The sequence below is a fragment of the Eurypyga helias genome, unplaced genomic scaffold (assembly GCF_000690775.1).
Source record: "Eurypyga helias isolate BGI_N326 unplaced genomic scaffold, ASM69077v1 scaffold20420, whole genome shotgun sequence".
NCBI lineage: Eukaryota > Metazoa > Chordata > Aves > Eurypygiformes > Eurypygidae > Eurypyga > Eurypyga helias.
This window is the reverse complement of record NW_010225277.1, coordinates 3,411-28,232: the sequence shown is the minus strand read 5'-3', so window position 1 is coordinate 28,232 and position 24,822 is coordinate 3,411. Positions and strand designations below refer to the sequence as shown.

The 24,822-nt window shown below is 36.8% G+C and overlaps 1 protein-coding gene across 1 annotated transcript; it reads right to left on the bottom strand.

The window, feature by feature from the left end:
- Window positions 1-14,118: 14,118 nt before the first annotated feature.
- Window positions 14,119-24,249, bottom strand: LOC104507606 (neurexin-1-like; the record flags this gene model as incomplete). Its single annotated transcript, XM_010148947.1, has 3 exons — window positions 14,119-14,145; window positions 16,294-16,497; window positions 23,866-24,249. Coding segments are annotated over 3 exons (615 nt in total), but the record flags the coding sequence as incomplete, so codon positions are not given.
- Between the last annotated feature and the right edge of the window lie 573 nt (window positions 24,250-24,822).

Here is a 24,822-nt window from a genome sequence, read left to right as displayed (position 1 = left end):
CTGTGACATCTGCAATAATCAGTTTTAGTTTTACTTTTTCATTGTTCACTTGCAATTTTTAGAGAGTTTCATTTTGCAGTTATGGCTGCTCAAGCCTTTGCATGTTAACAGTATGTACAGTCAAGCACTTTTTACTATCTGTTATTTCCAGGCTGTTGCTTGCTCCGTTTCTTGCATGCCCATATAAAATTAGAACAGCATGACATTTAAAATTGAGTAGATGGAATTGATTTCAACATTGAGACAATATCTCAAATTCTCCTTTGCCATTTGATTTCTCTTAAGGATTGTGGTCAGTGCCAGTGAATAACATGTTATTGAAAAAAACAGTAAGATTCTTGACAGAAGTTCCTACTTGCATTTTCTTAAAATGCACTCTGTATTTTGGTTTATGTAATTTTAGGAAATCAAGAATCCACACTGTAGTATTTTCTAGTTAGTGCTGCTCTAAGTCATACCTGATTAGTTTGTCAACTGACATCCTAAGTGTCTTATATCACCTGGAAAATGTTAGCTGCAGATGCAAGAATACTTCTTCCCCTGAGAGCCTTTGGTGTACGTTCTTCCCCCTTAGGAAACAGCACACTTGCTTTCAAGCTGCTGAAATGTTACATAGCAAAAACTGCATGGACAATTTGAAGTACAGCAGTAACCATAACACAAATTCACCAGGTAATTTTCACCTACATTAAACAACCATGGTGCTTAAATTTTGGTAGAACTAGAATTCCTTAGATGATAGTGAACATCTTACCTATGTCTGTTACTCTTGATTTCTGATCCAATTTCCACAAGTCACACCTGAACAGTTCATGGCATATGAGTGAAAGATGGAATTGTTGACTTACCTATTTGGTCATTCTTTTCCAGACAGATCTTTTTATTAGCGAGAAAAGACTTAATGTGCAGAGACGGAGACGAACTTTTAACTAATGAAATGTTATTTCTACATACATGTGCTTCGCTTCTTGGAGGAAAATCTCACAGAATATAAAATTAATGAGAAATAATACCAAAGAATTAGTATAGGCTACATTAACCACAACTCCCTCTTTAATAGCATTTTCTCATTCCATGTCTTGGTCTTCATCGTGTGTCTTGTTGCTTCAAGACTACCTAGACAAATAAATGCTGAAGAATTCTTTGCACACTTCCCAAAGGGGACTGCATCTCAGAAAGCCAACTTTATCTTGAGGTCTCAACTCAACAGAGTAATATCTCCTTTGAAGTGACCTGTCTGATGGATTGAGGCCTAGAAATCAGTTGGAAGGGAGCGTAAGTTAACCTCTTGACATGTCATCCAAAAAAGAAACGTGCTTGGATGGAAATTTTAACAACTACCAGAATATAATTCCTTTAAGTCATTGCCAAGAAGAGATAATAAGGAAGCAGTTATGTGGTTCCAATAAGAAGCTACTGAGTGCTTAAAATGTTATGGTAGATGTTTCATGCATTTTAATAGACACAAATGCAAAATGTGCTAGATACAGCATAAGTGCTTTTAATATAAGAAACTGCTCATCGGTGACATGCACTGGGTAGATGTTTTTAACACTATTACCTCTTCAAAAAAAAGCACATTGAAAAATTAATTACTGTTCTTATAACATAAATGGAGAATAATACTGTAGCTAAGTGCTTGCTAGACTTCTTCATCAAGACTGAACTTAGGAAATGATGACTTGCTGCAGAGAAGTGAAGCAATGATAAAATAGCTCACCTTTCTGTAACAGTCACACAGCTAAAACTAATACATACTTACACAATATTTTATGAAGATGTAATAAAAGAGGGGCCATCAAAATGCCACAGATGGCTCAGACACCAGGTTCTGTGAACTTGGATTTATGCAAATAGGCAGAGCACTACATATGAAAAAGACAAATCTCTATACCCATGTACTGTTTACTACTGCCTATAATCAGATCCCACTGGTCTTAATGCTTAAGGAGTAAGATAATTGCTAACCAGGGATTTATTCCAGACTTCCAGCAATACAAATGTATCAAAACAACCTTCATTTAAGTAAAATTTTAGTTTGGTACCTCTTGTACTTCTCCTGTTTTTCTTTCATTCTTTGATTGAAGAAGAGGTAGTTAAGCTTTCCCTAGGCAGCTTCATTTTCCTAATCACACCAAACTGAGAAATAGGATCTGATCTGACTCTCACTGAAGTTGGTTGTACTTTTTTTATCTTGTAGAAGTGTTCTGTTCATAGTATCTATTAATATGAGGGACAGACATAAACCTTGTAACTCACCTCAACATATGTTAGGACCATGAAAATGCTCACTGGCTGTGTTAGTGAGAACTAGACATCCCACTCAAATTTCACTCTGATTCTGTATTTCCTCACTCCCTTAGCTCTTACCTGCATGTATGCATTTTATTCAAAACCCCCAAACACCCATTATATGAAATCTTTACAAGTATATATTAGGATAGAATGTCTGTTGTGACTTTGTGATATGTTGATCAGAAAAACAGTAACTGCCTGCAGAGAGATGGCAATTTGTTTGGTTTTCCTTGAAAAGTTCTGGAAATAAGCAAAGCAGCACTGATTCAGTGAGGCATCGTACTCAGAACAAGTCCTACGCATGTTCTTAATTACTTATATGCTTTCTGCACTAAAATATTAATGATTTTAGTATCTTTGTAGACAGATTTATTGGGAAAAAAACCCCTAAGTTTTTATCACCTCAAAAAACCCTCTTCAAACTGTAATCCTATAATAGAAAGACTGCAGTATTTCTCTATTGGATTTTATTTATAAGCACTTCTAAATGGTTTCCACAAAAGTATTAACAAATGAGCATCACAATGACATTATTTCTTAGAAAATGAAACCCAAGAAACAAATGAAGAATAATATGAAAAGCAAATAAAAGTATTTATACATGAAGTTTGATAGTATTTCCAATCCAGGTATAAATTTATAAGTATTATCAACTGAGCAGTGCTGAGTTACTGTTATTTTTTTTAATACGGAATGCTAACAATGATTTTCTTTTTTGAAGAAGCAGAAGTGCTTGCCAGAAAACTCTTGGTACTAAGACAAAAGAATTATTCACAAAGCTTAGTACATATGAAATACCCAAATAAATTAATGGTTCCTCTTAATTTGACCCATCTTGACAGGTAACTAAGAATGAATTTTTTTGAAAATGTATTGAAACACAGGCTGTGTCATCTGCTGCCACCTACATGGTAATAGTCTAATTTTCATAAAATCTGATTACAAAGTTTAAAATGACTGCATAAAACCCAGCTAATGATAGATTTATATATTACTTTGTCGTGGTTTAACTCTGGCTAGCAAAAATCACTAGTAATGTCCTGTTTGCTCTGAATTCAGGGTATAAACTAATGATTAGGAAAAGAAGGTGAAAAACAGAGGGGAAATGGTGCATAAGACAAAAGCTGCTGTGCTGAATGTTACACCTGGGTTCTGTATTGTCTTGCATTCTGCTTTTAACTATAACCAGCAACTCATATTTAGAGAAGAAAAGAACAATATTAAGGAACTTTCCCCTATTTGTTGCCAGTTTTTAGAAGCTAGTAGTTTACAGACTTTCTGAGCTAAAGCTGCATCTAGGATCATCAACTTTAATACCAATGACAAACTTTCATTCCATAAAAAATATCTGGGAACAAGAGGGTGGCATTGCCAGGCGAGACCATAAGCCTAGCTGGCCCTGCACTGTGCTTTCAACAGCAGCGAAGAAAAGCAGGGCCACCGTGAAGTAACTGCTCCTCTAACACAGTCACAGCTTCCAGTGACTAACGTATCAGGGACCAGTGGAGCATCTTTAATATCTTGTTCAGTTTTGGGTCCACCACTACCAGAAAGACACTGAGGGGCTGGAGCGTGTCCAGAGAAGGGAACGGAGCTGGGGAAGGGTCTGGAGCACAAGTCCTGTGAGGAGGGGCTGAGGGAGCTGGGGGTGTTCAGCCTGGACAAGAGGAGGCTCAGGGGAGACCTGATCGCTCTCTGCAACTGCCTGAAAGGAGGGTGCAGGGAGGTGGGGGGTGGCCTCTTCTCTCAGGTGAAAAGTGATAGGAAAAGAGGAAACACCCCCAAGTTGTGCCAGAGGAGGTTTAGATTGGATATTAAGAAAAAACGTCTTCACCGAAAGGGCTGTCAGGCACTGGAACAGGCTGCCCAGGGAGGTGGTAGAGTCACCACATCTGGAGGGATTTAAAACACATGTGGATAAGGTGCTTGGGGACATGGTTTAGGGGTGGACTTGGCAGTGCTGTGTTAATGGTTGGACTTGATAATCTTCAAGGTCTCTTTCAACCTAAATGATTCTATGAAACTGCCTTATCACAAGAAGTCCTTGATATATTTCAGTTTCATAGCACTTACTAACTTCTTTATGCCTCTTATGGCTGTATAATCCTATCTTTTTTATAAAAATATACTCATAACCTCCTCAGGTATCTTTTTTACTCCTAGCTTGCCAAATTTCTCCATGTAGGAAAGCCAATCTGTACTTGGAATCCTCCCTGTTGCAGTGCACTGTATTTTTCCTATTTAAGTTCATAATGAGGAACAGGAACTAAAAAGGCACACCACATTCAAGATGTGGATAACAATGACTGCACAATAGCACAATGCTGTTTTCTGTTCTGGTCTTACTTCCTTTCCCTCACAGTTACTGATTTCCTTTGGGATTTCTGGTCACTTCTGAGCACTGAACTGTTTTTCAAGAGCTATTTACACTGACTGCACAATTTCTTCAGCTCAGTGCTAACAGGCTCCATTGCTGTGCTTGTATAATTAAGGTTACTTTTTCTAGTATAAATTACTTTGTAGATATTAATATTTAATGCCACCTACCTTTTGATTGTCCAGTCATTCAGCATTTTGAAACCCTTCAGAAAACATGCAGCATTTCATTTGATTTTCCTAAATAATCTCATTTCATCTTCAAATACTACCATCTCAGTGTTCCTCCTTTTCTCTCATTCATGATTATGTCAGTAGAAGTCCCTGTGGGACCAGTTGGTAGCAGAGCTTTACTGTGAAATGACTGCCATTGCAGCCCAGTTCACTAATATTAATTATATTACATTAGCTTTTATATAGTCTTCTCCAGAAGAAAACTGTATTTAATCGCTCTGTTACTATTGATTACAACAGCACTTCTTAATATCCTCACAAGATTAGACTGTAAGACCCACTTACTGTCATAAAAAATTTGTGAGGATACTTTATTTCACCAGTCCTGAAATATAACTCATCCTTCTTCTCGAAAGGTACATTAGAAAAATATAAAAGTAAAGTAAGAGATATTTAGGACTAGATATACATGAAAAATTTACTTTCTACTGCTTCTTCCCATTAAAACAATAGAAAAGCCTTGTGTACTTCAGAAAAGCCTTTTATGAAAGACTTGATAGGACCAGTATGAGCAAGACACACACAAGTCCCTTGCATATAAATCAGGATTTATTAATTAAGGACATCTATTCTTATAGATCTAGCACATCTGGGAGGCTGCTTTGTCACTATCGGTAAAATGAGAGGATGCATGCTTGCAGCACTCTTTGCTTTCCTATCCCCCAAGAGTCCTCTTATCATATTTAGTGTTTTGGAGGATCTCCTGCTCCCCACTCCCTTCTAAGAGTTCATGCTGAAGGTTCAAAGGGCACTTCAGTCAACTCCAGACCATACAAGCCCTTGGGCTGTACTAGTAATACTTTGGCAGCATTGGAATGCTCAGAGTCAGCTGACACACAACCACACCATGGCCCTGACACATACAGCCCCACATATACACTAAATTGAAAACTATATCTGGCCTTGTAAAATTGAATTATGCACTGAAATATCACACCTGGAAAGTCTACTACATTTCAGCAAGCTTAAAGACATTCTTGAAAACATTTATGTGGTAGTGCAAAAAAAACCCAAGTCTTTACTTCAATATTAACCTAATGAGTTTTTCACCACCAGTTAGAGCAACTATCCTTATGATATACATTTTCAAATTCACTTAAATAATAATATATTTAAGCTTTTACTGTTGCCTTTTTTACTGTGTTTGGCTATTGCAGAGCACACCACTGTGGCTTGCTCAAGGCACAGATATATTACTATTATATGTTTGATTACTGAAGCCCCTGTTCAATCAGTTCCATCTTTAAAGTACCATAAGTAGAATCTGGGACTTAAAAAGATAAAAATAAGATGGATGAAAAGAGTAAAAAGAAAGGAAAGAAGCATACACACAAAAAAAGAAACACATCTATTTTCTAGTAAGAGAACTTGAAATGATATTTTATTGACAGCCTGCCAGAAGCCTAATAGCAATTTTCTCCTCTGCTAGCTAAGAAAAAGCAAACACAGATGAGGTTTTATAAGCAGCAAATAGAATTCAGACATGGAAATAAACTTTATTGCTGTCCTTCATGTAGGTTAGAAGCACTGATGGAGCGAATCCTTCAATCCTCAGTAGCCAACCTTGAAAGCTTTTTCACTAGGCAGGAAGTAAATATGATAGACCCTTAAATGGTCAGCCAGCAAATCTAAAGCACTTATTGTCACTATAATGAAGGTTTGAGGTTTTGTTTGCTATGTTAATATGATAATTCTCTCCCATGCCCCAGCTAAGCAGGTTCAGGCCTGAGTTACAGGGGAACTTATGGGATCCTCACCACTGGCATTGACAAGTTATACATGTGCAAGGCTCTTCTCAAGATTTCTTTATAATTAGCTAGTTGATTCAAATTTTTCTATGTCCTTTACTAGGTCAAGGTTTTTGGGTTTTTTTGGGGTGTTTTTTTTTTTTTAAATGGATGCCTTTCAGCCTACAAGATTTCTGTGTTTCCAAAGCATACATTGTAGCTGAGAAATCAGTATATCATAAGACTGATATTTTTCTTTAATCATACATAAAGGGGGAAAGCTCACACTTAGAAGTCTAATATATTCACTGTTACCATCTCAGAATCCACTTTCAAGCCAAAAGACAGCCATATAAAATTTTACAAAAAGAGACAACACAAAACAGACTGCAAAACTTTGTTATGTTATGTGAATGGTCGGAAACAGAGCCCTCAGCTGGCTTCTCCTAATAATCTTCTTCTTGATGCTCAATGGCTTTTCCTCAATCTCGAAACTCCGTAAACTGGGTCTAAGTTCAATTTACAGCTTGCCTGATGAGCCAAATTCAGGAGAAGAGAATAGTTATGATGTATATAACTGAAGATGAAGAAATTTACCCAGAAACCCTTCCAACATTTCCCTTCAGATGCCTAAAACATCTTAACAGATACAGGTCAAAGACCTCACATCTCAAGAACTGATGTTTCTGTAAGTAACATGTATTTTTCCACGTTTTTGCTTAGACATAGGCCAGAGACTTTAGGGCAGCATGTCTGCATTGCTGAAAAAAGGAATCCACTCTCTCTACTAGAGGTCATTTTTCTACTCTTTCTGCACTACTCCTGCCTCTCCCCTCTCCTGTTTTATTCTGCAGCAAGTGTCCATATGTGTCATATGATAAAACTCCTCAGCACACTGCAGCAAGTTGAAATTAAAAATTTCTTTAATGGGTAACTTCTTTAGTCAATTCACCACATGGATGCTTGAACATTTGTGCTAGCAGCAATGCAATAGGCAATGCAAGACCAGGACCAACAGTCAGGCAGAGGGTTAGAACACGGTTTTAAGGCAACAAAACATTTTTTAAAAGACAAATGAAATCCTGCAGCACAAACCCCAATGGAATGGTGTACAGAGCATTTGAAAAGCAATCAGCAGTGGCCTGGCTGATTCCCTTTGTCTTCTCAGCTAAGTCACTCCTATTATTGTCCTGATTTTGGTTGGTTTAGAGTTAATTTTCCTCCTAGTAGCTGGTATAGTGATGTGTTTTAGATTTACCATGAGAATAATGTGACAAAGCACTGACCGTTTGGTTGTTGCTAAGTGGTGCTTACAATACATCAAGGACTTTACAGCTTCCCATGTTCTGCCAGCGAGGAGGTGTACAAGAAGCTGGGAGGGGGCACAGCCAGGACAGCTGACCCAAAGTGGCCAACGGGACACTCCACACCATGACATCATGCTCAGCATATAAACTGAGGCGAGTTGGCCAGGGGGCAGCGATAGTGGCTCAGGAACTGGTTGCGCATCCATCAGCGGGTGGTGAGGAATTGCAATGTGCATCACTTGTTTTGTGTATTCTTAAATTATTATTTTCTCTTCCCTTGCTGTCCTATTAAACTGTCTTTATGTTAATCCTTGAGTTTTTCCTTATTTTCTCTGATTCTTCTCCCCATCCCACCGGGGGTGGGAGGGTACATGAGTCAGCAGGCAGATGCATGGTACTTAGTTGCTGGTTGGGCTTAAACTACGACAACCATGCAAGGAGTAGCAAACTTTCTCAGAAATATTTTTGAGTGTTAAAATATATCACCACCTGAGAAATGCCTACTGCATATTTGTGACTTTTCACAAAAAAAGCTAAGTCATAGACCTTGCCTGAGGTGCTCAGAAGTGAGGGGAAACAGTTACTGCTTTTCTCCAGAGCCGGTGGGCAAGAAGGCTACAGGAAGTGGTAAATGGCTTTGCCATCATACCTCCAGTGAGCCCATTAACACGACGGGCTTACACGGCATAAACTGTGCAGCATCATTTCTTTTAACTCTGTATTTAACAGAGAATAAGGAATCAGAAGGATCTCTCCGTACTGGCTTCTCTGGCTGCTCAGAATAAATTATGGGCTTTCCCTTAAGTACTTTAGTCCTCCTTATTATGTTTATACAGGCTATTTTGCCTTCAAATCTGACCTTTTTTTCCTAGCCTAGCTGTTTTCATGATACAGGATGGTATTAGTGCAGCTTCAGGACTAAGTACTAAGGACTGCACTGAGAGGATGTGAGTAAAGAAGCAGTTTTCCTTTTCTGTCTGTCTTTCAACCTGTTTCCTTTGATTAGATTCAAAGGATGGTTTCTATTAGCAACTAGTAGATCATAATCAGAACTTGGTTGAAAAGGACCACATATATTTTCAGTTTTCTTGCACAGCAGCAGACCCTGGTCTTTAGGAAATCATATGAAAAGTGATATCTTTAAAGTGATATTGCTAAATGAGAAGGAATCCAATGACCCGATGTTTTAAATCTGCAAAGTATAGCCAAAGCTTTAAAATAATATTTTATAAATATTTCAAACTTTACACCTCAAACAGAGGGGAGTCCCTGACTGAACCTGAAGTGAAAGTATCCTGCCAATTTGCTGTATGTCCTTTATGATAGAGAACATTTACATATGTTTAGCAGTCTGTCAGCCGTACTGAACGAGAGAAAGTTCACCTCACACAATTCATAAGCACTGTGTAAGAAAAACAGACCACGTACAAAACCTTACATTTTGGGGGAAGCTATAATCTTGAATCATTTAAATGATTTTCTACCATCAACAACAACAACAAAAAAGGAACAAATAATAAATCCTAATGATTCTTTACACCAAACAGCGAGAAGCTAACACATGGAAATGTATTAGTGATTTGCTCATTACAGTAGATTTTGCAATATGCATAAGAGCGCAGCTAAAGATTCTGGATTTGCCACAAAATGCATTTTTACAAGCAGTAACTTTCAAAAGGACGTATAGCCTTCATTTAAGCTTTCCTGCTGCTTAAAATCTATGTGCAAACTGAACACCCTTGTTGGTTCTTCAATGCATATAATTCTCCTGTTATTTACCAATAATCTGACATAGCTCCTTGTCGCGCTCTGGATTCGTAGGATACCTTGACAAGAAAAAATGCCTCAGTAGCAGATGTTACATATGCCAAACGGAGCAATTCAATTTAATCATCTGTAGCATGCACATCTGCAGAACAGCAAAGGTTTAAGAGGATGGAGGTACAAAGCAAGGAAAGGACAATATGGATTACATGGAAAAACAGAGAAATGAAATGGACAGAGAAAATGAGAGGAAAAAAATAATGGATATAGAGAACGGATGAAGAACTCTGTAGACACAGAAGGATGGGTGCATGCAAATACGCGTGAAGGGGTGCTTCACTGTAAGGACAAACAGAAAAGTCTCAAAGCCCAAGAAATTGTTCCTAATTTGGAAGGACGGACACCCAGCTAGCAAATCCCATTGATATACACATATACTGCCACAGTACACCCTGCTCCTTGCTTCCTAACATTCTGCAATTCTTGTTGATTTCTTATGGCAGCCCTACATTTAACTGAATTATTGTCTACAGAGGCAAAACTGTTTCAGAGAACTGGCCTAAATCACTTCCACACCAGCGTGTGCCACTATCTGAGCAATCTTTCATAGCAGCGTTCAAAAAATGTATTACCCCATACCTTTTCATAATGAACAAAAATATCAGATTCAAAAATGAGAGCCAGCAATTTACCAGTTAAACAGTTAACATTATTATTTGTATAATATGTCAATTAATAAAATTCTATGGTTCTAGTCTGCGGACTAATATAAAAATGTGGACAGTTTATTTTCAGAAATTACAGCAGTAAAAAAACCCCACAAAGATGAAATAACATGTAAGTGCAAATATCTGGGAAAAAAGTATACTGCACATAAAACCCAGCAGCCCTTAGAGTTACAGGTGCCTGGATTTTTTCAGATACTAATGTTTTGGAAGCATTACAACTGTAAAGAAAGGGCATTTAAATTAAGTCAAGATAGTAGCCCTTAACAGTGCAGCAGTGAAGTATGGAAATACAGCACACCTGTGTTTGTTCACAAGTCATTCAAAAACTGTTATTGATCTGCCATGTAAATTTTATGGGATGAAGTTCTGTCACTAAGAAATACTGGGGAAAAATCCCATTCAATTTGGATTCACTGATGTTTATCATTTATGCTGGACAGTCTGCAATTAAAAGGTAACACTTACTTCCCTGTCTGAAAGGGAAAAAAATATATATATTTTATTTCATTAGCATTTCTTAGGCAATTTTTTAAGAATTCATTTATCAACTTTACACACAATATATGAGCTGTATAGCAATCAACTTCTTTTTACAGAATGACTAGTGTCAAGAAATGCTGCATTTCTGGTTTTCTGAACCAACACTGTTCACCTCAGTCTTATTTTTAAATTAGTTCCCCAGTCTGTGAAAACTAATACTGAACTTATGGTAGCTGTTTCTGTTTATAACATAAGTTTTCCCCTCTCTCCTGATGTCAGCCTCAACATTGACCTAAATGTACCTGCACTTTAAAAGGATCATTTATTTCACTGCCTGACAGATAATTTTGTTTTGTAAACTTGCAGGTCTGAAGAACACAATGAAGTGATTTAAGGGCACACAAACCTGACATTTCTGTAATGGTATTTTCTGATTGACATGAGACCAAATTTCTAGTGGTGTAGGGTTTTATGAAGATACTAATCTTCTAACCTAGAACAAATCAATAAGTCTGACCTTAGTATGCCACTCAGTTCCATAAAAATGGCAAGAAATTAACAGTCTCCATAATGCTGTTAATGAGACACAAGCTCAGTGGCAACCTGACATCTGATTAACCCTCTGAAATTTTAAAAAAGACTGTATTTCAAACAAGGAAGACCACAAAATGCCACCTCTTCTGCAACACAGGACATTTAGCTACAGGTGAAGGCATGACAAAATGTAGAGCAAATTGCTACCAAAATCTCAGCTCTGGCCAGCCAACAGATGGCCATTTGGTCTGCAGTGAGACCAAGACAGATTTGAGGTTGTACTCAAGTTAAAAAGGGAGGAGAAGATGCAGTATTTTATTCACTACCTTTGTAACTGAGTGTGGGAAATAAGGTGCTTACATTTATGTTTTCCTTTTCTTCTCAAGAAAAACACCATTTTTGTTTATGTTTGGGTTTACGTTTTTTTAAAGACATCTCTCCAAATTCAAAACAGATAGCTTCATCCTGACCTTAACTCTGTTACCAGCCTGGCTATGACAAACAATATCTCAGTCCCAACAGTGAAATTATATCAAGATGACTAATTTCTAAGCAACAGAAATGGGAAAATCTGAAAACAACTTCTCAAACATGAAAACCAGATTTACTTCTAACAACATAAAAATCAGGAGTGATACAAATCCAGGTGTGAGTAGAGGAAAAAGATAGGCACTGAACTATTACAGCATATAGCAAATTAAGATTCAAGTTCTGGATGCTGTTGCTTTAAAACACATTGTGTTCCACTAAACCCCATTATATTGTCTAATAAGCAAGCATTTTCTAAGGACTGCTTAAAGCAATAATTCTTCATAATCTAAAAATTAAGACACAGAAAATGCTTTTGAAATGTTATCTGGTTGTTGAAAAACTACAGCAAGTGCTGATAAGAAAACATTGTAGTACTTACCATACTGAAAGCTCACAAAAACCTGTTCAGTATACAAGCACGAAAGGGAGATGGAACTAATCACAAAAGTTCATTTCTAATACAAAAAGGCTCTAAACAAACTGTAAAGAAAAATAACTTATGAGTATATGATACCAAGGATATTTTGTACAGAGTTCATACTGCTTCTCTATGAGACCAAGAACTTGTAACTGCTAATTCGATTCAGTACATATATTTTTTCTGTTTACAATCCTTTAATTGGAGGCTTATTACTTCATATTTGCAGGTTCTGTTAATGTAAAACTTGCTTAAAAATGGAACCTAGAAATCAATTTCTTTTTATGCCACCTCATTTTGTCCAAGAGAGATTAAAACACCAAAACACCTATTGTATTGTGGCTTTATTACTGATTTTTTTAATGTTAGTTAATTCCCTTTTGAGAGGGATTTTCTAGTTTTATTAAGGAAGTTAAGGAAAAAGCAATATTGCATTTCCTAGGGAAAAGGAATTTATCAGCAGCTGGCAAAGTCATTGCAATTCTGCTGAAAAAGCTTCTTGTCTTATACTTGAAAATTTTAATTGTGACTTCATCAAGAGAAAAAAAGTGTCCTGGTACTGACTAACACAATGTTTCTGAGATTTTTCAGGATCTTATACGTTTTGGTAACAGACAATGGATATTTTTGGCAAAGAGAAATATTTGTTTTTTATAACTGAACTTTTTTTTTTTTTAATGCAAGGAAGCTATCTTTATGCCTTTGTACCTACAAGCATTTCTTTTACTGTATGGAAAAGTCTGTCTGGTTTAAGCATGGTTTAGGTTAAAATCTTGCCTCAAGAATTATTAACAACTAAAACTTCTACCTGCACAATTTGTTGATTAGCTTTATTTCTATTTGCACACAGCCAGTCCTCTGGCCTGCAAAACCTGTTAGGAAAGGAAAGAAAAAAAACAACCCAAAACTCAAACCTACCATACTTACTATCAATTATTTTGTTGACACCATTCAGGAATTCCATAGACTCAAAATAAAATCACAGTCCTTTTTCTCCTTTCAGAATATAGCCTCTTAATCCAAATAATATCAGAGAAGTTAAAATTTAGTCCATTCATCTGGCAAATGTTTCCCTCTGTTTCATAAACATGCATATCATAGAGAAAAAATGTTCAATTTAAGGTTTCTTACATGATTTGTGTGTAAAAAATCATCATAGAAATGTTTCTCAGACTTAATAGTGTCCTTATTGTAATGTATTACATTTCCAAAAACCAAAGATATAGCAAAACCAATTGTGTTATAAGCAGCCAGTAAATACAGTTGTCTAGGAGGATTATAAAATAGAAATTCTTGTGCTAGGGACAATTATGTTCCGAGAGTCTCACGACAAGTCAGAGGTAAAATGTCAAGAAAATTAGGAGGAGGACGACATGGGAGAAAATATGTGGCAGCTTATCAGAAATTCCGGTTCAAAAATTCTATGGCTACTGTAAATAAAATAATCTAGAATAATACAGTACTACAGGTACCATTTCCACTATGTATGTTTACCACCTGTAGAATACTTCCTTTTATTAATATTCTAGTTAAAAGTTATAACTCATGGGAAGGACAAAAAATATACACTAGAGTGTATGATGACTTTTTACACAATGATAATTAATCATCACATTTCATTAATAAGTTATCAAGCGCTTGCAAGCTGTCCAGAAAAATTTCATCTAGTTTGCATATTTTATATTGGTGGAATAACATTTTAAAAAGTTTGAATAGGCACTTACTGGAATTACAGTTAATCCTGATACAGTCTAGATGGGGAAGAATAGATGAAAAATGAAAATTTATCCTTCAAGGTAACAGCTGCAGACATCCAATAAAATCACAGTCCACCCTTCTGGGGACAGACACATGCAAATATGGCCACTCCATATCATCAGTCTTTACATACTGTTATAACCCAGATATACTGCGATAAATCTTTGTAAATAGAAACGACAAATAGGGTAAAAATGGCCAATTTCAAACAAAGCTACATGGTGACAAATCTAAGTGAAAAATTAGGATTAAATGTCAAAGATGCCGAACTGAGGCAGGCTGCAACTTTCTCCCCATCTGTGAAAGAACAGGTAATTTCTCTCAATGCAATTAGAAAGTGCTCCGTCACAATGGGTCATAGAGCAAGCCCGGCCACAGTCAGACACCTTGGACAAGTTGTGTATAGTATACCTCAAAGGCGGATCTTCAAACGCTAAATAGTGAAATTACAAAGCTCATCAGCCTGTAAATAAGTTTTTATGGGTTTACCTTTTCTTAGCGCCTAAACTTAAGAAATGAGCAGTGACTACACCTAAAGCTACAGTAATCATTAATATACAGAAAATAATACGATATTTTTAAACGCTAATAGAGAATCCTGACCATTTTCAGATTATTTCCTTGCTTGACTTAAAAAAAAATAATTATATAAAAGAAAAATAAAAAAGGAGGGGTGTTGGAGGAAGAAACAATCTTTCTAGGGCATGGATTTATTTACTTTCTTGAACTACAGAAGTAGGCAAAACCTGACAGAGGGTGGTGTTTATGTAAAGAGAATGACCTGACCTGCAGCAGGATCTTCTGCTGGGCTACCTGCGTTGACTACTGTAAAAATACCTACACCACGCTACTCGCTTTGTCCAGCTGCTCCTGCTTTATACCTTTGAGGAACATATATACCATCAAACCTAGATTTTGTTTCCATATAGCTGAGTTTGTCATGTGTCGTCAACCGCATCAGAAAAGTGGTTGCAAACAGCCAAGGACCAGCCCTGCACACCCCCTTTTACAGAAAGGCGCGGGAGGGCTCCGCGCCTGCAGCAGCCCCGACTCGACACTAGAGGGGACTGGAAGAGAAGAGGAAACCAGGGAAAACCTTCCCTTCCCCTTCTCCCGTCCGAAATCTAAACACCAGGGCAGTATTTCAGTGAGCAACACTTCTATGGAATGGAGGGTTAGGTGATTATTTTCTTTTTTTCCTACCCCCATCCTGGAAATCATCTTATCCGTGATTAAAATGATAAAATAATTCCCTTTAAAATAGCATTCCACTGAATGGAAAAGACTGCACAGAATCTGCATTTTCCTGAGCATCCTTCTGTTCTCTTTCAGGTCCTGACTCAGACTTAGTCATAAGCACAGCAGAAGCACTTTTATTTATTTACCTTTTTTTTAAAAAAAAAAAAACAAACACCAAAACAAAACCACCATAACCTAACATTTTGCCCATCATATTTCAAAACAGGAAATCAGGGTTTGTTTTTTTTCTGTAAAAGGGCTTGTGCCTCCTGTGTTCGCACGGCTGTTTGCTGAGGGCCGCAGTCTTTGGGCATTGAAGGGTTGTGCTATCGTTCGATACTACAAAAATACCACTACAGAATTGTTTAAAAAAGAGGAGATGGATTTACTATAGATTTGACAACTAAAAAGAGGAGACCAAGAAATCCATCAGTGGGAATATCTAGTTGTAGCATTTTCAGTGTTCAAGCTAGAAATTTTGTGATACGTTCACATGTTGTACTTTAATTGGGGATGTAAAACGGAACTGACCTACATACACGTTGTTTCCACTTGTCAAGTTGTGGAGGGAGACCAATCTTCCACAACGAAGAAGAATAATTTAGCACAAAAATACCACTGATGAACTAGTCTTCTCTATTTAGAATACACAATAGTACCAAAATATTGTGATGGATTATGGTAAGACTACATAAAGAATACAAAAATGCAAAAGAAAAAAATAAAGTGTAATAATGGGCATGTATTTGTGTGTACATACATACGCAAATGCTGCATTGACATGTGTTTATATATCGTTTCAGTTTACTTTTAATGTTAAAACAGGCTGTTTCATAAATGTTTGCAAGCAAAAAGAAAAATGTAAAGAAAATACTAGTTTCTTGGAGGAAACATTTTTTTACCTAGGTTGACCGTTAGTTTAACTCGTCCCGCATCCAGCTCTAAACGAAGGGTATCTGCGGATTCCCTAGAAGTAGTTGCCATTAAAATGCCATAAGCTCGCTGAGACCTGAACCGTAAAGAAACATCTTCGGCCTCTGTATGCATCACAACAGGGAGCTGTATTTTCATAAACATACTTCCATCATAGCTTAAAATTGTCGCCTCTGAAAACACAAAGGAGAAAAACGGTTATTAAAGAATTATTATTGTATTCACTGAAACTGTTCAAATAGAAGATGGTAAATGTATATTCACTCAGTGTGACGCAGAAAAATTACATATCACTTATTACTAGGAAACATAAGCAAAGTTGGGTTTGGTTTTTTAATTCGGTTTTATTTTGATTTTTTTAAAGTGGCATATTTTGGTGCTTTTTAAAGAAACTAAACTGTTCTTTATTGAACCAGCCATTCATGTATGCATCTGCAAGCAGATGGGTAAAATCACATGCAAAGAAAAGCTTACAAGGCTAGACCTGTACTACTGAAAATAGGTCAAAGCCAGTAAAAGATATTCAGGTAAACCTTACAGCCTATTAAATGGTCATGTCTGACTATCATCCACCTAGACAATTACCTTAGGATTATTCATGTGTAAACCTACCAGTATTGCAACTACCACAGTTACAAGTACCATCCAGTTAGCAAAAAGCCACCCGAAATGGGTAAATAACCCCAGCGTGGTTTGGACAGAGCGCAGATTGCTCCACAACGATGACTGCAGTACGATAGGATCAAAACTGCACGTACGAATGTTACGACAGCCTCAGCCAGAAGATCGAGACTGGACTTGGCATATTGAGGGTAAGATCTTAAAACCCCTGAGACGAGCAAATAACTGTCACTTTCAGACATTACAGGAAACCCTCCCGGCGAGTGGCTCTGGCACAGAGCGGTCACAGTCTGTTAGACCCAAGAGCAACCAGCCACAAGTCTTCTTTTCCCAGCCTCCAGGCTGGTAACAAGAAAGGTAGCAGGAAGACTGCATATCTGCTCACAAGGAGGCACAGTATTTCCTAGAAAGCAAAGGACACGTGTTTCTGAAACATGTTAGAAAGTCCTCTTTTACAGGACGATCAAGCATTGCTGCTGGTTAACCACTACAGTCTTAGCAAACAGCTCTTCGACTCATTGACACTGGCACATTGTGGCAGTGGAGGAGCAACATCCTTTACTCCAAGCCAACAGTCAGCGGGTAAAACACCAGGAATTTCAGTAGGCTGTGCGGTAACGTACAAAACTAACCCTACTGCATCACTAAAACTACTACTCGAATAGCAAATTACACTATCTGAATGGGCCCTTTATATGCACATCTGATTGTTTACCTACCGCTAATTCACTAGGGACATTCTGACTTCTTCCATGTGTCTCCAGCATTCTTTAACCAACCCAAAACCTCTCAATAATATAAAGTATTGAAGTGGTAGATGTCCTAAAGTTCTAAACTTCAGTTTTTAGTTGAAGAGTTGTAAGTTCTAAACAGCATGCTACAGAATCTTTCTTAGAAAAATAGGCAATCCTGAGAGCACCTCAACTCACAGAAAAAAAAATATGCTACTTGCCCAATATCAGGCCAAACAAGCAAAAAGCGGAAAGAGAAGACAGCAGCAAACACCTACAGGAAGCTTGTCTCTTTAATTTGCTACAGTGTAATGGAGACACTCATCTCCAGCAAAGCTGTATTGGGGTCCCACATGCAGTAATATTTTCAAGGACCTATACAACTGGTACTATATTTAACCAGCAGCATAACTAAACCAATGTTAGAATCATTTCTTTAAACATCAATACTTATGACACTGTCAAAACCATTTCCCTCGCATATCCTGCATACTGTTAAAACAGATAATCTCTTCAAGACTTCCATCCTACACGGACCATGGAAGGACAAAATGTTCTAATAATTTTGTGAGCCTATTGGAGGCAAAAATGATAGATGGTATGTTCATTAATAATTCCAGATTTCCCCAATACAAATTTCAAGAAAACAGTTTGATGTTTGAAAAAAAGGGATTACTAACACTAGTGTGAAAGTCACTAGATGTCACAGGTTAGAAGAATAAATTTACGGGTTTGATGATTTCTACTCATGCAAGTAATAATGTTTTCTGCATATCCTAAACCTCAAATTTTTGTGTGAAGCAGATTAGATACTTAATTCTCACCAACCTGATAAGATATTTCAAGTCAAAAGTTTTCAGTGGGAGGTGATTTGGGGTTTTTTGATTGTTTTTTATTTTTTTGTGTGGTATGTGAGTGTTTTTTTGTTTTCCCTGGGGGAGGGACACACACACAATAAGCAGGAGCTTACAATTAATTCCTATTTCTAGCTATCTAGTCTGTACATGAAAGTATCCCAAGATTTTTATCAAGATAAACATGATTTGGGTAAATAAAGGAATCTGGCAGAAAAAAGTAAGTTTTATAGAATGAAGAGCATTCAACAACACTATAGGTCTGTTGCTAATAAATTATGATAATGTGAAAGAAAGTTGTCAGAATCAGCACTGGTACCATTTTCTGTCTTTCCTATAATTATTCAGTCTTTTAGAAAATTACAGAAAAAGGAGAGAAAGAACTGTCTTAATTTAATCAGAGATGACCTGTGAGTACACAACATCATGGTGAACAGACCTGATGTGATTAGATACTCAATCCTCCTAAACCATACTGTGCCAGTTATTTTGGAAACAGATGTTCCAAGAACAGACCAAGGAGACCGAACAGAAGATCAAATGACTGAAAAGCTCTGGGGCAAAGAGAAAACCCCTTCATGTTAACTAGCTGCTTTCAGTATAGGGAGTTCAAGTCACAGGCTTTCTAAATACAAAGGTTTCACCAAGAAAAAAACCCATAAAACTGGCAGGAAGCAGGGATGATTTGATCAAAGAGAATTTAGCACTGCCCTGAGAGCCATAACTGAAGATTGGAGACACTACATATTCCTAAAATAATAAAAACCCCCAACTATGTTCAGTTTATTCACTTGAAATGAGTCTACTGGTAACAGTGGTGTTAGGAAAGCCTTTTGTTGTTAAACCATTATTAAATGGTTGCTACATGAAAATGGTTGCATATTTTATATTTTTTTAATATTTTTTTTCATTTGGACCAACTGATTCCAAAGGGATGTGTGTCCCATCTTTTTTTGAGAGCTTACACTGCTAACTGTTTTCACAAAAGTGTTGACAGAATGTCTTTCCTCTTGTTCAGCTTCCTCTTAATTATTAGATTAAATGCTACTAGACCAGAAGTTTAGCTCAGAATACACTATTCATTAAAAAAAATAAAAATCAGAGTCTCCATGGCAGGTAATAATAATTTTAGTACCATTTCAGTGTTGGCAGCACACCATAGAAAAGGAAAGTGGCAGAAAACCCTTATAAAACTTTACAGACAATTTTTTTTGTGGCAGCAAGTGAGTGTATGTACTAGAGTTAACAAGAAATAAACAGTGAGAGATAATTCAGAGCTTGTTAAAAATTATTTTACATGTTTTCCTTGATAATTTTACAAGCTTGACAATCAAATACCTTTGCTGCTTCTGTGCTAAAATACAAACAAACCAAACACAAAGTAACAAAAACCAAAAAACAAAACTCACTGAAGGGTTCAGTTCCTTTTTCCATTTCTTTTTCTTCAATTTGTTTCTGATTAAAATCTCCAGGCTGAACACTCTTCCTTCCTATATATATACTACCTCATTCAGCCTTGTGCCTCTCATGAGGGATGCCCAGACTAGTACCAATATGAGAGGAGATTCAGAACCATAATTTTCACGTGGGCTGGGATTACCTAAATTTCTGAAGTGACTGAGGCACCTGTTCTTCTGGAAATTTTCCTACACCAGTTTCTGCCCTCAGAAATGCTCAGCCACATAGTTATAGGGAGAAATAGAATTTTCAAAATAGTTGCTATTCTACACTTCACAGCTTATTTAAAGTGAAAGAAGTATGGCTTAGGCATTTGAATTTCAGTGGGTTTCCTCCTAAGTTTAGCAGTTAAGTTTGTGTTGTTTTTAACAACATGATGCTTAGTAAGTATGGATGCCTACTGCATGGATTTTAATAAATAAAACAGGATCTTGTTTCCTCTGGACCTTCAGTTGTTCCTCTAAAGTCCCAAAGAGAGAATTACTATTTTTTACCTGCTTTTTCAGTTTCAAAGTGTCTGCAATAATGACGACTGTGTTGTAGACCACAGGACCATTTTTAAAGCAAAAAATTGCCTTCTGCGTCTGCTGTTTCCAAAACCACACACAAACTTTGCCCAGAGAGTGACAGACGATACAGTCCAGAGCCATGCCAGGAAGCATGTGAACAATCTGGATCATCAGTTATCAAGTATTCAGGTTAGCTCTCTGACCCAGTTTTATTTATCAGTGTAAGTAGAGCAACAATATCCTGCCCTGAAAACACCCACTGATACATATGATTTTACTCCTATAAATTCTGTGAGTATTCAAGTACATCAATGACTTCTGATTAAAACTCAAACTTTCAGGTTTTGTTCCATTTACATGGGCACACTCACTGAAGCACTTGTCTTCTGCAGCAGCCACTTCAGTCCCTCTGGGCCCAAAGTGCAGCCTTGGTGAATCACGAGGAACCTTTCCACCGATCTGATAGCAACTATTCTTGATATGCAATTAGTTACTAGATAATATGCGAGTAGAAGTTGAAATGATTCCTCCCAACTTCTGCACTGGTATCATTTTAGGACTGATGTCATAAACCACAGTATAAATGTGCTAGAACTTTAACATACAGGACCAATTAGTTAATTTAAATCAGTGATTGAATTACTATAACATTTTTATATTACTGTAATATCATCCTATCACCTTTTTTTGGTTTTGTTTGGGTGTTGGGGGTGTGGGTTTTTTGTTTTTGGGTTGGTTTTTTTTGTGGGTTTTTTTGTGTGGGTTTTTTTTTTTTTAAATTCTAAAGCCTCCTGAGATAACGCAAGGAATGAAAGCTTTATTCCATTATTTAATGTATATCTATGTATGATGGTGCGTGTGCATGCACAATGTGGACACGTCCACACTTGAATTTAAATGTATTTTCTCCTCAGAAATATCACTTTGATAAGTCTTTCTTTGCATGCCTACTTTTTGTTATCACTGATGAATTTAACCTTGTGCATTGTTCTTAGCCATCTAGTCAAAAGCACACACCTGCAAAAGGCTTTGCTGAGAGGCAATCATATTTTGTGATCCACAATCAAGTAATATAAGAAGCCAAATTATATTGCTGTGACATCTGTCTGTCCATCTGCTGTAATTTCCATAATCTACTAAAGCCAATCTACAGATTAAACTGATGTTTAACCTTACTGAAAATCAAAAATATCATCAAGATAACAGGATAAAAAGCACATGAATATATAAAAAAAAGTATACTGAAATTAAAATAGAATGGGAGCTGTGGTCCATGGTTTTTGTGCGCTTATAAAGTGGCCAAAATTATCTCAAATACTGTATTGGACACGATTCATCCACGTATGGAAGTTAATACTCCTATTTTAGGGCAAATATCATGAAAAATAAATGACTACTAAAAAACTAGCTACATACTTTTGTTTACTGAAGATACCTTAATCTCTTAATGTTAAGTTAAAAATTCCAGTTATTTAATCTCCAATATTTAATTCTCATGCTTTCTTTTCTTTGTGAGCCTGTATGTTTGTTGAAATGAACATGTTCTTTTTTATTTAAGTTAGTCTGAACAATTGTAGCTGTGTTGCTTATATCACCAAATACAAAAGTTTATCAGTTAGTGCACATGGGTAGCAGTTATCATAACTTTGTGTGGTAGGATGCCAACACGTTGCTTTCAGAATCCAAAAAGCTATAATCTTATTAATGCATGACCATTTGGGAAATGAATATTACTGGAAAGAGATCTCCTTTCATTGTAGTTTCCTCTGGAGAGGGAAACCTAAGAGCAGGAAATGATCCCATACTGTCTGAACTGCCACACACATTTCTGTTGGACAAGAACCAAACACCATTGTAGAGAAGCCAACACCACCACCATAGTACCACTGTTCCCCCAGGGGAACACACTGAAAAAAAATCAAGCTCTGTATTGGAAGACAGTTGAAAACGAAGTATGGGAAATAAATAAGCCAAAAGTTTCTATATAAAATATTACCACCTGTCAAATTTATTTATGAGAAATTTCTATGATGAAGCCTGCTTTTAAGTTGTTTGCAGTCCTGCATGTGTTTTTGTCTCTAACACACGTTTCCAAGCGCTCAGGTTGAAAAAATGCAAATCCTATTTTTACTTCTGCCATATGTAATAGCAGAATATTGCCACAGGGTGGTACACCAGACATGTTTAACTGAAGGCTTTTGTAATGCATCAGACAGCTCGGTTATGCCCTCTGCCAGCTTCACTCCACCAGTAACAGAACAATCTGGATATCTCAGAATAACTGGCCATGAGCCAAAGGCATGTGTATTCAAAAAATAAGATGGAAAAGAACAGAAGAAACTGAGAATCTACTTGCAAATGTTAATAATATGGTGGTATTAATTCTACACAAATGCACATCTATTTACATACCACTTAAAACATAACAGATTTTTAATTTTAAAGAATACTAGTGTATTTCATCTTACTAACTAGAAAAATCGATCAAACTAGATGGAAAGAACTTATGTCCTGAGCCAATAAACTTTAAGTTCAGATTTTGGCTTGAAGAGAAACTGTAACGTGTCAGTTGTGAGATGAAAAAAATACAACTTCAGGCACAGAAACATTTCCTATTCCATTGAGAATAAAATATTACTGTTTTCCTACTTATATTAAATTTTTTTATTAGCATATTCTGTAATTTTAAATAAGTTAGAGTTTTCTTCCTATAAACTAACATCAGCATCTGTCGTCCTTACCACAATCCACCTTTTCAACTAGATGCTGTGAATGATCAACTTTATATCTACCTTTTCTAGGCAAGAGAGCTATTCAGTGATTTAAGATAAGTATTTTTTTTCCCTGAGTACTAGCATCTTTAAAAATTTAACAAATATAGATTCCCACACTGATTCTTTTGCTTTGACTCATGCTGGAAGTTCTGGCCATGGATTTAATTGATACTGCAGAATTTAGAAGTAAATGTAATGACACAATGGTACTGACATAAATAGGCATAGAAAGAACTCAGTTTGAAATTGGAATGTGATCATTTAGTAATGCAATAATAAATGAAATTACATTCACAAAGCTTTTCAGAACTCAGCAATATATGATGAGACACAAAAGGAGACATTTTCTAGAAGACATTTAGCATTAGTGACTCTCTGTCATAGTCAACTAATACTTCTTCATGCTTCTTAGGAAAAATGCCTTAAGATCTTTCCTCTAGAGTTACTTCTTTCAGTCTAGAGCAGGGCTCCATCTCACATCAAGTGAAATCAAAGACCTTTTTTCTGTCTCAGAAGAGTTAATGATATTTTGCCATTTTTAATCATTGTTCAGGATTCTATACAAAAGAAATGCAGCCATCTCACAGAACCTACCTCTTTCGCATGATCTGCCAAGGTACCCCGTACCAGAGCAATCACAAACATATCTGTTCCACCCATCCCTGCATACACCATTGTTTTTACAGGGGTTGCTAAGGCAAGGTTTTGCAGTTTCTCTTGAGCATGAGGGTTTTACTCCAGCTGTACTTTGAATTTCAGCCATCTGACGAATATCTTTGCTTTGACCATCAATAAATAAATCTCTAATGCAGCCGACGTATCCATAATTGAGAAGTGCTGTCCACACCTCTGTTGGGAAGACGAGGCCTGCTTTATTTTCTGGTAAGCCTCCAAGATACAAGTCATCATCCAAGTCAAGTATTTCACTTTCTCCTGGTGCGGTGTATGGTGTACGTAGTGTGTTCACAGAAATGGTCCCTGAGAAGACAATACAAGACATTTCAAACATTTAGATACTGCTGTTTCACTCATTGATCTACGTGCCACATTAGCTCCTGACAAATATCTAAAAATGAAACTTCGGTATTCTATTTGTACAGCTATGCAATAATAGATACACTTCATTATTTTAATTACCATGTAGTACAATTACTGTCAGCAATTGAACGACGTAAAAACATTTATGTGCAATACTGGATGGTCACAATATTAAAAAAAAAAAGTCAAAACCACCTTACCGAGCTTGTAGGGTAGGGGGAACGCATTGCAGAGTTATTTTCAGAAATATTCTGCTTGTGCCACAACAACAACAACCTCTTCACTACCTCATATGTGCTCCAAAGCATTAAGGCTGAGGTGGCCTTGATAGGTTGCAATCTGGGAAGCAGATCTGTGTCTTTGGTTTGGATCCAAAGACACAGTATTTTAAAAGACTCTCACCACTTCAGTGGGCTCTGGATAAGACTTTTTTCTTTAAGTGCAGTAGGAAAATATTCTCATCAGCTGCCAGACAGGCAGTCATTAAGAAGATAGTGATGTGCTCCTAGAGGG